Source organism: Pyrus communis, chromosome 13, assembly GCF_963583255.1.
Source record: "Pyrus communis chromosome 13, drPyrComm1.1, whole genome shotgun sequence".
Lineage (NCBI taxonomy): Eukaryota > Viridiplantae > Streptophyta > Magnoliopsida > Rosales > Rosaceae > Pyrus > Pyrus communis.
In genome coordinates, this window is record NC_084815.1 from 3,339,878 (window position 1) to 3,354,079 (window position 14,202).

The following is a 14,202-nucleotide window of genomic DNA, read 5'->3' on the forward strand; positions in this document are numbered from 1 at the left end:
AGAGAGAAAACAAAGATTCCTATCCATCCCCATTGGTAATGTGAATGCATGTATCATCCTTTGAATTTTTGTTGTATTTTCCTGTTATTATAGTGTGTGCAATAAGTTTTTGATTTTACATTTCCAAATATGTGTAATCGTGAAGATGATCAATTCATGCATTTTATTATGTTTAAGAAAAATTGTTTTCCTAAATTTATGGTCTTTGTATGCACATTATCATATCGACGAAAGTGTTCTCGTACCATACTATTTGTTAACGTGTGAAAATATTATAATGTGCAACCCAAATTTAGTCTGAAGAAAATAAGAGAACACTGCTCCTATTTGAAGCATACGGTTATAAAACAAAATCAAACTACGAAATCACCGGGGACGTTAAAGTAAAAAACAAAAAATGCAGGCAGACTGTATTATTTCTATCATTTTATGTACGAGATCCAGAAACATAACACAGTACAAATACAAGCAAAGACTGAGTCCTGCAGTACGTGCCAGTCTTTCTATGGAATCATCTTTGACAATTCCTAGGCTTTGGTCAACTAATGAACAACCAAATTACCCTTTTATTCAAACAAAGAATGTTTGTTCTTCCATCTCCCACATTACCTAACAGACTTTTCGCATCCATGGAACTAAATCTATGGATCACAAAATCTTGAGAAAGTCTTTATTAGTACAGCAGAAGGTATACATTTTCGTCTCATAATTTCATCATCATATAAAAATTAAATGATGAGTACAGAGAAAATATATACATTTGACCTCCCCGTAACTTCTTCATCACCTTTTATTGTTTTTTTAGAGAGGGATTAAAGAGAAAAAAAATGCAATTCATACAAAAAAAAAAAAAAAAGTTTCGACCCAAAAAAAAGAGAAAAAAAAAAAAAATCAATTTATACAAAAGAACTCTTAATTTACAAAATGAAAATATGCAAGTTAACACGACTCGAAACCAACAACGATTATATATTAAAAAACATGTGTGCCCTTGAGGGCCTTAGATTCAATGATCCCTTTGTAAAGAGCTTGCCTATTGAGTGGCATGCTGTTGTCCTCCATTTTATGATTCCCAGAACCCTCTTTAGCCTGCTTTGTATTATTACCGTACCTCCTCTTGCGGTACTCTTTGTTATTTGATGATGGTTCCACAACATCCTCTGCAAACCTAACACTCTTCTTGGTTTGCACTTTCTCAGATCCTCCTAAGTACCCAAAAATAAAAATATATAATTTAGACTTTCGGTTCGTGCGAAAGGTGACGCGAGTCAGAAGTTCATAAGGCATTGCTAAAATTTTCTGGAAACAAAATACGAGGACGAGAAAATTAGTGAAGGTTGACTTACCAGCTGCCAATCTTTTGTGGGGGGAGAGAAAACCACCAAGTTCAGATTCAATATTCTTCATGAAATCGGAGAGAAGCCGTTTGTGGAGTTGATGGGCAAGAACAACCACGCTTCCAGATACAGCAAAAACAGCCATGAACCCTACACCAATAGAGTTCTCCATCTCTCTCTCTCTCTCTTTCTCTCTAGAATCAAAATGTTTAATTTGGACCAAACACTATCATGAGATTTTTTTTGTATCAACAAGGACATGGAAAAAGCCCAAGAAATTCATAGTAAAACAATTACAAAAAAAGAGAAAAATAAGAAACTGGTGAGGAATGAAAGTTGGTGGGAGATTGTATATATAGTGCGAGAGAAAGAGAAAAATAAAGCGGTTTAGAATCGGCGATGTATACAAGAAAACATGACATTGACCATGCTAATGAGGAATGTGCCTAAAATTGTAAGACCCAGTAAAAAAAAAGACGGCTTAACTGATTTCATTGGTTAAGACTTGAATTAATTAAGTGTTGTTAATAGTTAATTGTTTTTTTATTTTCTGCCTGTATTTATCCTCTGCCTTTAAGTGCTAACGTTAATTGGCAACAAGTAACAAACCTGCTGTTTTTATCTGGATTCTTGGTGTTAAAACCGCAAATCAAACTTGGTGAGTTGCCTTATGAGTCAGTTACTACTTTTAATTATAATTTTGGTGACCAGGAAAATAATAGATTCAATTCTTTATAGGGTACAAAGTCTTAAAATAAAACGAATTTACTAGGAAAAAAATGTCTTAAAATAAATTTTGGGTAAGAATAATCATCCAATTTACTATTGTTGTTGTAGGCCTATTTGATTGAACTGTATTTAGGACAGAGAGGGAGATGGGCCAGCGGCAACAGAGAGAGAAGAGCGAGATGTAATTCTGAAGTGTGTGTTGTATCACCCCATTGTGCATTTATTTATAGTAGTAGGAAAGGTTAAATCCTTACCCTATTAGGATTACAACTCTAATAGAACTTAAACTACTAAAGAGAATATACAAAGATACTCCTAGATACACTTGGATTTACACAATCACATTTCTAATTCAATAGGACTGCAACACTCCCCATTGAGTACGTAAATACTCAAACAAAACATCGCATCAGATCTTCAGCAGATAAGGTAGAACAGTTGATGAAGTTGTCGACACAACGGGTGAATGCGAGTCTCAAATTTAAAAGAAAGTATGCATGGGTAGTAAAACTCACAAAACCTCACTATGGTAAACCTAAGATAGGTAAAATCCCATAGACTAAGGAGAAAAGTGAGAAGTATGCATAATGTCTTAAAACAAACGTCAAACAAAATGAAAATAGTGAACTGAATGGAGTATGATCATCTTAGGATGGGTGCCTCATTAAAACCTCATTAGGTAGCAAAAACCCTGTGAGAAAAATGCTTTTAATCAAAGGAAAAATAGTACATTAAGATCAAGTGAGTATGCTTCAGGATACTCCCCCTGAGTTAGACATAACTTCCAAATAAGAGAACTACAAGCAATTCAACTCAGATAATTTACACATACCGATTCTTTGGATGAGCTTCTGAAAAGTAGACTTGGGCAATGACTTAATGAAGAAATCAGCCAGGTTGTCCTGGGAACGAATTTGCTTGACTTCAATGTTTTGATGTTGTTGTTGCTGGTGAGAATAAAAGAACTTCGACGCTACATGCTTGGTGTTGTCTCCCTTGATGTATCATTTCTTTAATTGCTTGATACATGATGCGTTGTCTTCAAAGATCATCGTAGGAAGGTTAATGATGAAAGAAAGACCACTAGTGCTTCGAATACGTTCCATGACTACTCTCAACCAAAAGCACTCACGAAATTTGATAATTGAATTATTATTTAAACATTGATAAACGTGTTCATTCTTATTGGTGACATATCATTTATTTATAAATTTTATCTTTTTAACATTACACTTTTACTCAATGTTCTAAAAATCGCTGTAGGCAGCGCCTAGGCGTTAGGCGCTTGACGGTGGAGTCCCACTCAGATTCTAGCCAGGACGTTCACAAAAAGCAGAGAGGATTAGGCGGCTGCCTAGGCGCTCAGTAGGCGCTCCAAGCGGTCTAGGCGGCCCTAGGCAGTAGTCTAGGCGGGTTTTGCAATTTTCGATTCGTCACCATCTACAACTAATTCACCATCTGCAACTTGCATATGCAATTTTCAACAGCCTCAAACTTATCGTTATGCTTTGCTAAGTGAAGGATGGGTTCTACATAAGGTGGTTCTGAAGGTGGGTTCTGCACAAACCTCAGAGGAGGAGGATGGGAGTGAAGGTGGTTTATGCAGAGACAAAATTAGAGAGGAGGATGAGAGTAAATTGCAGAGAGTGAGACGAGAGAGAGTTCACGATTTGTAGAGAGACCCTATTATATTAAAGCTATTAGATGGACAAGGATTAAGGAGTTGGTGGGTGAATCCTAGTCTCCCATGCTGGGTAAAAGCAAAAATATTTAAAAACTTATTAATTAACTATTTCTTTGGCCCAATCATCTAGAAAATTTAGCCATTTGAGAGAAAAGTGAGGTGGGCGGCTGATGGCTATTGATTTGTGGTTAGGGTTTCTTTTATTTTTTTATTTTTTATTTTGTTTTATTTTTTTTTAACAAAGGGTTTCTTTTATTAAAAGTCTTGTGAGGCCCGATGATCCTAGAAAATTTTTAAAATTTTACATAATACTCATTTTTTATGATAAATATTTATTTATGTATTCTTTTATTTTTCATTTTATCTTTCTCAAATTTCCTATACAAGCAATGTTCTAAAAAATTGCCTAGTGTCTTACATTACTATATTTCCTCATTTTCCTCCTATTTTGCATTTTATGTTGTGTTAAATTGTAAACTTGTTGTACATGTGAGAATCTTACCATGGTTCGAAGAAGTCACAACTAGCGTTTTCTTGGTAGACCTCCAAGATATAACGGTGTCTCCAACGGTAAAGACATAGCTAGTTTGAGAACGTGCCCTATGCGGGTCAGACAGATAACCAGCATCTGTGTAACCAACGAGGCGAGAACCAACCCGATGACCAAGGGGGGCGGCGACTCCTCTCAAGGATTCGTGGGTGTAGAACAAGCCCAAATCTATCGTATCCTTGAGGTAGCAGAAAATGTCTTTAACACCATTCCAATGTCTATGTGTTGGCACATTGTTGTATCTAGCCAAAAGATTAACAGTGAAGGAGATGTCGGGTCTAGTGCATTAATCCAAATACAATAAAGCACCAATTGCACTTAGGTATGGAACTTCAAGCTCCATAATCTCTTCCTCATCCTCCTTGAGACGAAAAGGATCTTGTTTAGCATCTAGAGTCCAAACGACCATAGGCGTTGTAACGACCCGTTCCCAATTATTATGATTTTTATAATTTTAAAAAAGGTGAATTTACGAAAATGGCCTTTGAGACAAAATGTTGACTTTTGTTGACTGCCATGTCATGTCACTTAATGTTCTTTTTCTTGGTGTATTCCTATAGTACTCGTCGCTACGGACGCGTGGGCACAAACAGATCGTGATTTGGAGTTATAACAAATGAGATATTAACGTTTAAAGTCGGGGGCATTTTAGTGAATTTTTATTTTCTTGAATGCTCCAAATTTTTGGAGCAAAATCTTGTGGAGCCACTTGTGTGGCCCAGATTAAAAGAAAAAAATATGGTCGGTTAAGATGGAGATGGAGGATAAATAAGAGAAAGGAGGGAGGAACCAGACCAATGAGGAAGGGAGAAAATGAGGAGAACTAATGGGAAAAGAGGAAAGGAGGAAAAAAGAGAAAAGGAGAAAATGAGAAGAACCCGCTGGGTTCCCCATTGACACGCGACCCAATCGGGTTCCGCCATTGTTTCTGGCAATTTTCGTCGGTTTTTCCATCAAATTGTCACCATCCATCACCTAGAAAACATTCCACTACACTCCCTCTTCCTTTTCCACCTAAAATTATAAAGAATTTGGTTGTATTTTGGGGAAAACATCCCGACGAGAACTATGGGTGTCGTGAGGACCCTCGGTAGAGATCCACCAAACCTGAAACATTTCCATTCAATTAACACCACTAATAGACTCTCCATGAACCCAGAAACAAAGCCCAATCAACCTTGGAGGCATAGGAGCTTGTTTGAAGTTGAATCAAGAATCACCCTTTATAGGGTTTCTGGCAGGTTTTCATGAAATTGGGACATTTCCTGGCCAAATTGGCCTTAGTCATAGGTATGAAAGTTGCTCTACTCATTGAGATCTTTAATTCTGTGAAGTTTGAGAATTTTTAGAAATAGTTAAATTTTCCGGCGAGTCGGGGCGACCAATCGCCACCTGCGGAGGCACGTGGGCCGAGACGTCCCCTGACCTTTCTAGGCAAAATTTGAATACCCTGATTCCATTGGTGAAGTCTGATTGACGAATTCCATCTTTTGAACTTAGTTCCATTAAGGTCCACCACTTGATTATTATAGCAATCGACGATCCGACTGTTGGATCGTCACTAAACTTTGATACGTTATAATACGTAATTTTTGAGGAAGGCAGCCGAAGTTGGCTTTGTGGTTGGGTGGTGACTATGCAAGCCCAGCAGCCAAGAAAGCTGTTGCAGGCGGGCCAGGGCAAGGGGACGAGCCCAGCAGGTTTCAGGCATGCTGAAGATGGGCCAGGGGAGCATGGGCAAGCACAGCAAAGCTGCAGGCTTGCTGGAATGGGCTAGGGTTGCAAGCTCGTTTCAAAAAGGCCTGGGTGTCATGCTGCTGCCGAGGTTCATGACGTCGAAACGATGTCGTCCCAAGGTGCTCCACGCAGCTGGGCTGCAAGCTAGTGATGGGGCACGACGGCGATGAGCTGCGGCTTATGTCGCAAAATCCCAAAATTTTCTTCTTCTTTTTTATTTTTTTTATTTTTTATTTTTTATTTTTTTTCGAAATCTAGGGTAAAACCGTAATTGCCTCTAAATAAATTTCGATGCTTTGACTCACAAATTCCACATATCATAATTGCGTATTGCATGAACAATATATATTGACAAAATATATGAACACATACACAATATATATAATTGGAAGGAAAATATAAATATAAGGGGTTCATGCATCATTGGAAATGTTTTCATGCTTCAAGGTTTTTTCAAATATCTTAATTTATTTTGAGAAGAACCTGATTGGCATAAAATAATTGAAAGCCTTTGATATTGTAGAAGAAAGCCTCCTCCATGATCCTTCAGTTCCTTAGTTTCTGACAATAACGTGTTGTAGGCCTATTTGACTGAACTATATTTAGGACAGAGAGGAAGAGGGGCCGACAACAACATAGAGAGAAGAGAGAGATGTAATTCTGAGGTGTGTGTTGTATCACCTCATTGTGCCTTTATTTATAGTAGTGGAGAAGGTTAAATCCTTACTCTATTAGGATTACAACTTCAATAGGAATTAAACTACTAAAGGGAATATACAAAGATACTTCTAGATATACTAAGATTTATACAATCACATTTCTAATCCAATAGGACTGCAACAATTTATTTATTTATTTTGTAGTTAGTGATAAATTTAAAAAAATAGAAAGAAAACTATTTCTTTTGTTTGTTTGATATAACTATTTCTTTTGTGCCAAACTTCTGTTCTACCTTCATCAAACAGGCCTAGACACCAACCAAAAACAAAAGGAGTTCAATAAATTTATTCTATAGAGAAAAGGAAAAATGAAAGAGTAACAAGCAATGAAAATGACTTCTAATTTGTACTTGTGCCTTGTACGTATTTACCTTCTTTTTTTAGCAAAAAGAAACAAATAAATAAAGTGGTTTTGTCGTTAATTATGCTGTATACTATTGAGTCGTGTTTGAATTATACATCTTAAAAAAATACGTATTTAGGTTAACTTGAATGAATTGTACGCATCTAAGACTTCTCCAATAATGATGATAAAATCATAAATTTAGTCTCAAGTCTTTGTTTTTGTAATTTGTTATGGGAAACAAACTTTTGGCATTTTCATCCACCCTCGCCCACTAGGGCTAGCGCTTAAGTCTTTGCTTCTTCTTAATACAATAGCTACGGGCCAACCACTATGGAGGTCAATGGGTTTGACAGATTCTCAAAGTTTTCAAACTTTGTGTCTCACGACCGATTGCCCGTATTTGTGTTAAATTAAAAAATTAAAGAGTTTTGAAACGAAACAATATGAATTAAGCTTTTTAACTGAAATGGTCATTGAGATTAATATAACTCCTCATTTTGGTTATGGACATTGAAAATCGATTGAAGCGGTCTTTAAGTTTGTCCACTATTAATCATTTTGGTCATTTCATGAAAAATCTCTGTTAAATGAAGGGGTGTGCTATCCACACACCCGAAATTACTTTTCACACATCCCTTGTTCATTTCTGTCCGTTGATCTTCTTCAAATCATTCGATCTGACGACCGAAAATTAGAAGGGTGTGAGAGAAGTAACATGGGGTGTGTGGATATCACACCCCTAAATGAAAAGTAAAAGGCTTCATTGAACAAAAATACCTTTAATTTAGCATAAATTTTTTACAGATGATTCTACCTAAAAAGTCATCTGACATAATTCAAATGAGCAGATACCTCTTGATCAAGGGGGATCAAGAGGTTTGAACTATATGCCTGCTTATTTGCATGGCTACTCAATCAATTTAGAAAGTCACTTAATTCTCTATAAATAGAGAAGATTTCTACAAGATATAACTAATTATTATCATCCTTAAAAATGATTTTTCCTCTCTCCATCATTCACAAAAAGTATTAAGTTACAGAGATTAATTTCTAGAGTTTAATCTTTTCTTATCTCTACGTGTGTGGGGTTTGCCTTTGATTATGAAAAGCATTGACAAACACACAATCCTTTGTAATATCAAGGGTCAATGCCAACGACACTTCATTCCATAAACTTTCTTTTTAACTGAAGTAAGCATGAGTGAGACTTTAATAAAAAGAAAAGGTAACCATGAGTATGCATTATGAGCAATTCAAGGAAATCTAAGGTAGGTTTACCAGGAGGATACATCCTTTGAAGACGATATATTAGTACTTAGATCTGTGAGTAAAAGGAAAGGGTGGTGTTATATTCACATCTCTTTTTACCTTTTGCACAACTTGTTAATTTTGTCCTATAATCTTCTTCAACCATTTGAACCGACGTTGAAAATTTAAGAAAAATGTGGAGATCAGTAAAAGAGGTGTGTGAACATAGCACCACCCAAGATTTTAATCCACGAAATCCATATGTAGGATAGGTTTATTAGTAGTATGGCATTTGCCTGGCTAAAAAGATTAAACCAAATCTATTTGAGATTTTTGGTCCATATTTGTATTTTTACTTTGATGAAGTGCTAAAAGTCTGCTGATTACATTGCAATTAGTCATACTTATTACAGTATTTGTAGATTCAGTTTGCAAATCTTTGGGCATTGAATTGTTCTCGAACATGTCTATATAATGTCCTTTATTTAATGATGAAATATTATATATTTTTTTTCTCAAAAACAAACAAACTAATAAGTATTGAATAATTTATAATTCATTTGATAACCAATTTCATTTTCAGTTTTTTTTATTTTAATTGAAATCATGTTTGGTAACTGCTTTCAATTTTCAGTTTTTTTTTCTTTTTAAAAACAAAAACTGAGAACCAAAAAGTAAAAACAAGATTTCAAGTTTCAATAAAAAAAAAGAAAGTAAAAACTAAGAAAAAAATAGTTATCAAACTGCCCCTTAGTTCTCGTGTTAAATAACTTCCTTGTATTTGAAAATTATGAATTATTGCCAACAATCCCTTAAGAATTGACCTTTTCACGGTATAGACTAAAGAATCCACATTCGTATATATGATTTATATATTTGGTGGCTTGGAAAGAAAAAAAGTCGATTTAGAATAATGTAGCATTTTCTTGTTTGCTTTTGTTCAGGTCTATTGGGATTTCATTAATCAATGAACACTACTTGCATATATAACATTAATCAATCAACAAGACTTGCATAACATCAATCAATCAATAAGACTTACATAAAGAGAGAATTTTTTTAGTATACTCAAAACACAAGGTGGTGTTTCTATTTATCCATTCTAGAAGCATTTTTTAACTTAACAACTTAAGAGAAATAAAATAAAATGAAATTCAAGACAGATCATGACAATTTTCTGTTCTACCTACCATTGTTTTGGGTGGCGCTAACCGGCTGGTCACCACCCCAATTAATGCCTAGACATTTGAAAATTAAGAAAGGACGTCTAGACCTACGAAGGCGCTCGCCTAGACCGCCTAGGCACCCGCCTAGACCGCACAGACCCGCCTAGACATCCGCCTAGATTGCGACTCATTTCGACATAAAATAGATAACTTTCATTTTGCATTTTATTTTTTTTCAATAAATTTTAAGAGATTTGTTGAATACTTAAACAAACACACATTATATGCTTGTTCCCCATGTTTTCATTATGTTCTAATACTTCATAATATATATGTCATTCTATTTTGTATTTTATGATGTAATTATATATATTTTAAGTATAAAGAGACACTTATTTACATGAAATATAATAGATTTACTTAAATCTACCTAGTCTGCCTAGGCGCTAGACCCTAGCCCGCCTCCCGACTAGTGCCTAGTGTCTTTTAGAATCTTGTTGTCTACTATATCAAACACATATGTGGGTGGGATTGCTTTGTTAGGAAAATTTTCATTCCAAGTAGAACCAATAACGAGTAGAATAAGACCTTAATAAGAGAGTAAGGGATAATTTGGGATTGATGTGCTTTTTTTAAAAACTGTTTATGTTGCGCTTGAAGATTAATTAGATGTAAAATAAAGTAGATGAGCGTTTGATTAACTGTATTTTAAAAGTGTTGATAGTATTAAAGGCAATGTAATGTTTGGTAAATGTTAATATAAAATTAATATAATTGTATAAAATGACAAAATGGACATAGTAGTAGGAGTGAGGGCGACGACAACAGAGGCGGGGACAATAGTGGTAATGGTAGTGGTGATGACGATTCTGATTGTGGTGGTAGTGGTGGTTGTTGTGGTTATAATGGTGGTGGCGACAATGGTGGTAGTGGCAGTTGTGGTTGTAGTGACAGTGGTGGAGTTTGTGGTCATGATGGTGGTGACAATAGTAAGTTGTCAATCCATAAAACGGACTATGTAATGTACTTTATCTACTGGATTACCGGTGATGGTGGTGACAATGATGCTAGTGACGGTTGTGGTTGTGGTGACTATGGAGGTTGTGGTCATGGTGGTGATGGTGGTAACAATGGTGATGGTAATAGTAGTGATGGTGTAAGGTTAGTATTTCTTGTGGTATGTGGTAGAGGTCAATTTATTCTCTAAGGGACAAAATGTGTATAGAAGGTTAAATAATGTTTTTTTAAAAAAAGTAATGAAGGTATGACAGCAATTGAAAATATTCATTAAAGGCTCAATTTTGCTTTTTTATTAAAATAGCTTTTAAAAGCAACTTCCGTTACATGTCTGTCTAGAGGTCATTGTTTTTAAAATAAATATGATATTTTATTTTTAGTAGACATTTTTTATACTTAACTTTAAAGTAAAGTAATTTTTAGTACCAAAAAAAAAATCAATATCAAATGGAGCCTAAATAAGAGTGTCACAAGTTTATCATGAATACCGTAGTCAGGTATATATCCCCAGAGTATTTCTCCTAACTTTGGTTGAAGCCCATCAATCATGGGCGGCTGAAATTTACTTGTTTTCTTACTTACACGTACTTAAAATCACCATACAATACGTACATAATCAGGTACCGCCAAGTTTTTGTCAAAGAAAGTAAGAGAAAATATAGATCAAGCCATTAACTTACATGATCAATGCCTATGATATTAAATCACACCAAGTTAACAATTCAAACACACACACAATTCATCCTCACTTACAACATATACTAATTTCATAAATATACAATTGAATTATTGTAATATGCCATTACAACACACATATATGCATCAATAAACAAATACAAACCCAATTGGAATATTGAAGTATAAATACAATACCAAACCGACAAGTATGAATCTTGTGCGCTAACCCATGTTTCACCTGCAGCTCTAATCAACTTTTCACTTCTGAGAGTTTCTCAGGTGGTGTAGTAGAATACTGGGTGGAGCATTAGGTGGATGAGTATGATACAGGCGCACGAGAAGGACAGGAACAGCAGCCCGTACACGGTTCTAAAACCCATATATGTATATATTGCGAGTTCATAACAACCCCACTATTGGTCTCTCAGTCTTTCTCAGATAAGAGATCCACAACAATTAATATTCTTTGACTGAAACCTTGTTAGTTTTTAATTTTTTATCGAAGTTCTTGAAATTAATGTAATAATGTATTTCTATGTAGGTTATTATATTTTTTAAATTAAAAATTGAAATTTATAGTTGTTTGTATTAATGAGATTTTAAATAAATAAAACCCATAATTTGTGGATTAAAATTATTAAAATATAAATTATACTCTCCAATATATTGTGTGTGTGTGTGTGTGTGTGTATAAACATGGGTACATTCATAAAAAATTAACAAAAAAATTATTGTACCAAAATAAAGGTACATTCTTCAGAACCACACAAAAAATAATAGATATTAGGCTTAATAACATTAGTAAATTTCTTTGGTTAAACTTGACATGGATACATTCTCAAATCAAGAAAAAGAATGTACCCATATAAGTTTAAAATGGATTAGAAAAAAATTGAATAGATTATATATATATATATATATATATATATATATATATATATAAAGGTACATTTTACTACAACAAATTCGTATATTTAAGAATGGATACATTTTAAGATTAAAAAAAATTAAAAAATTACATGAATGGGTACATATAAGATTAAAAAATTAGAAACCTTTTTTTAAAAAAATTAAGGGGTACAAACTTATTCTATTTTTTTTTTATTTTGGAAAATTGAAAATTATTTATGAGTTTAATAAAGGTGTGAGTACTAAAATCCTAAATCAATTATTAATTTTTATTTTAAAATTTATGTAACGGACATGTAAATTCATTATTATATCAATGTTAAAAACCTCAATCAAAATCTAAAAACTAATAAGGTTTCAATTAAATACATTAGTAACGACGGAATGGGACTGGAATTTGGACAGTAAGTGGATACTTTGAATGTTTGATTTATGTTTTCCCATACTGTACGTACTTGTCGTGAAGGGCAACTTTGACTTTGACGAGTGGGAAATTGGATTGAGGGAGTGTTTACGTGTGAGGGCATGGTTTAGTGCACCTGTATGCATGCTTGCACATGTAAGCTTAAATATACAAAGTAAAATTCTTTCCTTTTTTTTTTTTTTTCCTTCCTTTTTCTCATTTCTTATTTGAATGATCATGGTTAAGCGACGTCAATATTTTATATTAATTTTTTATAACAAGAAAAAGACAAAATAAGAGAATATGAGAAAAGAAGATGAAAGAAGATGAAAAAAAGGAAGGAAGAGAATCGTAATCCTAAATATACGACCAACCACTTAATGCATGTGTACCTACTCAGTGTTTCTTTTTTCTTTTTTCATCACTTGGTCATATATTTAAGCTGACATGTTATTGGACCGTATATGTTTTGTGGAGAGTATCATTTAGCTAAGAAAATTCTCATCAACATTGAGCAAAGGGCTCGAAAGTCCTTAGTAAGCTTTCTGGTCAAGGTGTTACTAATGTAGGGCGGCCCAACCAAGCTTATGCCCAGCAAAAGAAACAAAGCAACAAAAGAAACCCTAATCTCCAACATCGAAGAGCAGCTCGCCGTACCACGATGCTTGCACCAAATCCACAATCACACACAAACCATAATATTAATCTTGAAACACCGAACCAAATCAAACCCTGAGATCCAAACCGTCGACAGCAAAACTTGCAAAGAGAACCAGAGAACCAAATCAAAAAAAAAAAAGAAAAAAAGGGAGGGTTGAAGGGGGTATGTAAAACACCCTTATTACGACGCAAATCGTTCCACACTTCACCCAGATTTTCTGGCAAGCCGGTAAGGCAAGGGGCTGTGAGGTGTGGATCTAGGGAACCAATCGGGTCAAACACTTCAAGAGCAAGCTTATGGCTAGATCAAAAATGGGATTTGGGAAAGCATGGAGAAGAAACATGGGTGAGAGAGAAACGGGAAAACACCGAAACCTGCTGGGAAAGCTGAGAAACGGGCATGAAACTCATATATGAGACAAGCTCAAAGAAAATTGGGACCAAGCCCAAGGAAAGCTGAGAACAATGAAGAAGGGAAAAAAAAAAAAAGGAGAAATAAGGAAAAAAGGAAGCAAGAAGGAGAGGGGAGGAGAGGCGGCTGTGGAAGGTGTAGGAGGAAAGGGGAAATGGCTAGGAGGAGGAAAGGTGAGGATGCCGCCAGTCCAAGCCTTCGCAGGGGCCAGCGGTGCGAGATGCTGCTAGGGTATGGTTTTCTTTCAGAGAGAGACACTTCTTACTCACGATGTCTACCATTCATAACCAAAGATTTTGGCCTAGGCTAGGACTGTCTTTTAAAGAATATGAATTTTTGGCAGACTGGGATCCCCCAAAATTAATTGCTCTTGGAATTGGACGAGAGAATTTTCCATGTGACGTGTATAAGAGGTGGTACACTATTTATCATTATATAAATGGTGGAATGTGTGTGTTAAAAAGTTAATAACTTAAAAAATACAATTTACCACCACTTGTATAAAAACACATGATGTATTAGCTATGTTTCGGTCACAATGAAAAATTTCTTGAATTGGACGAAGTTTTTCCATTTGAGAGATTTTGTTTGGCTTCTTGTTTTCCAC

At 34.9% G+C, this 14,202-nt stretch overlaps 1 protein-coding gene across 1 annotated transcript; it reads right to left on the reverse strand.

The window, feature by feature from the left end:
• Positions 1–924: 924 nt before the first annotated feature.
• On the reverse strand, positions 925–1,574 carry LOC137712080 (uncharacterized). Its single transcript, XM_068451226.1, has 2 exons — positions 1,347–1,574; positions 925–1,205 (listed from the first exon to the last, which is right to left on the reverse strand). Exons 1-2 carry the CDS (start codon positions 1,507–1,509, stop codon positions 973–975), a joined length of 396 nt encoding a protein of 131 aa, XP_068307327.1. The 5' UTR covers positions 1,510–1,574; the 3' UTR covers positions 925–972.
• Between the last annotated feature and the right edge of the window lie 12,628 nt (positions 1,575–14,202).

What these genes read in the sequence shown, in the direction of transcription:
- LOC137712080 (XM_068451226.1), bottom strand. Translation starts at nt 1,509, where the DNA reads ATGGAGAACTCTATTGGTGTAGGGTTCATGGCTGTTTTTGCTGTATCT. An exon ending in CCACAAAAGATTGGCAGCTG is followed by an intron (nt 1,206 to 1,346) that starts GTAAGTCAACCT and finishes TTGGGTACTTAG; the next exon opens with GAGGATCTGAGAAAGTGCAA.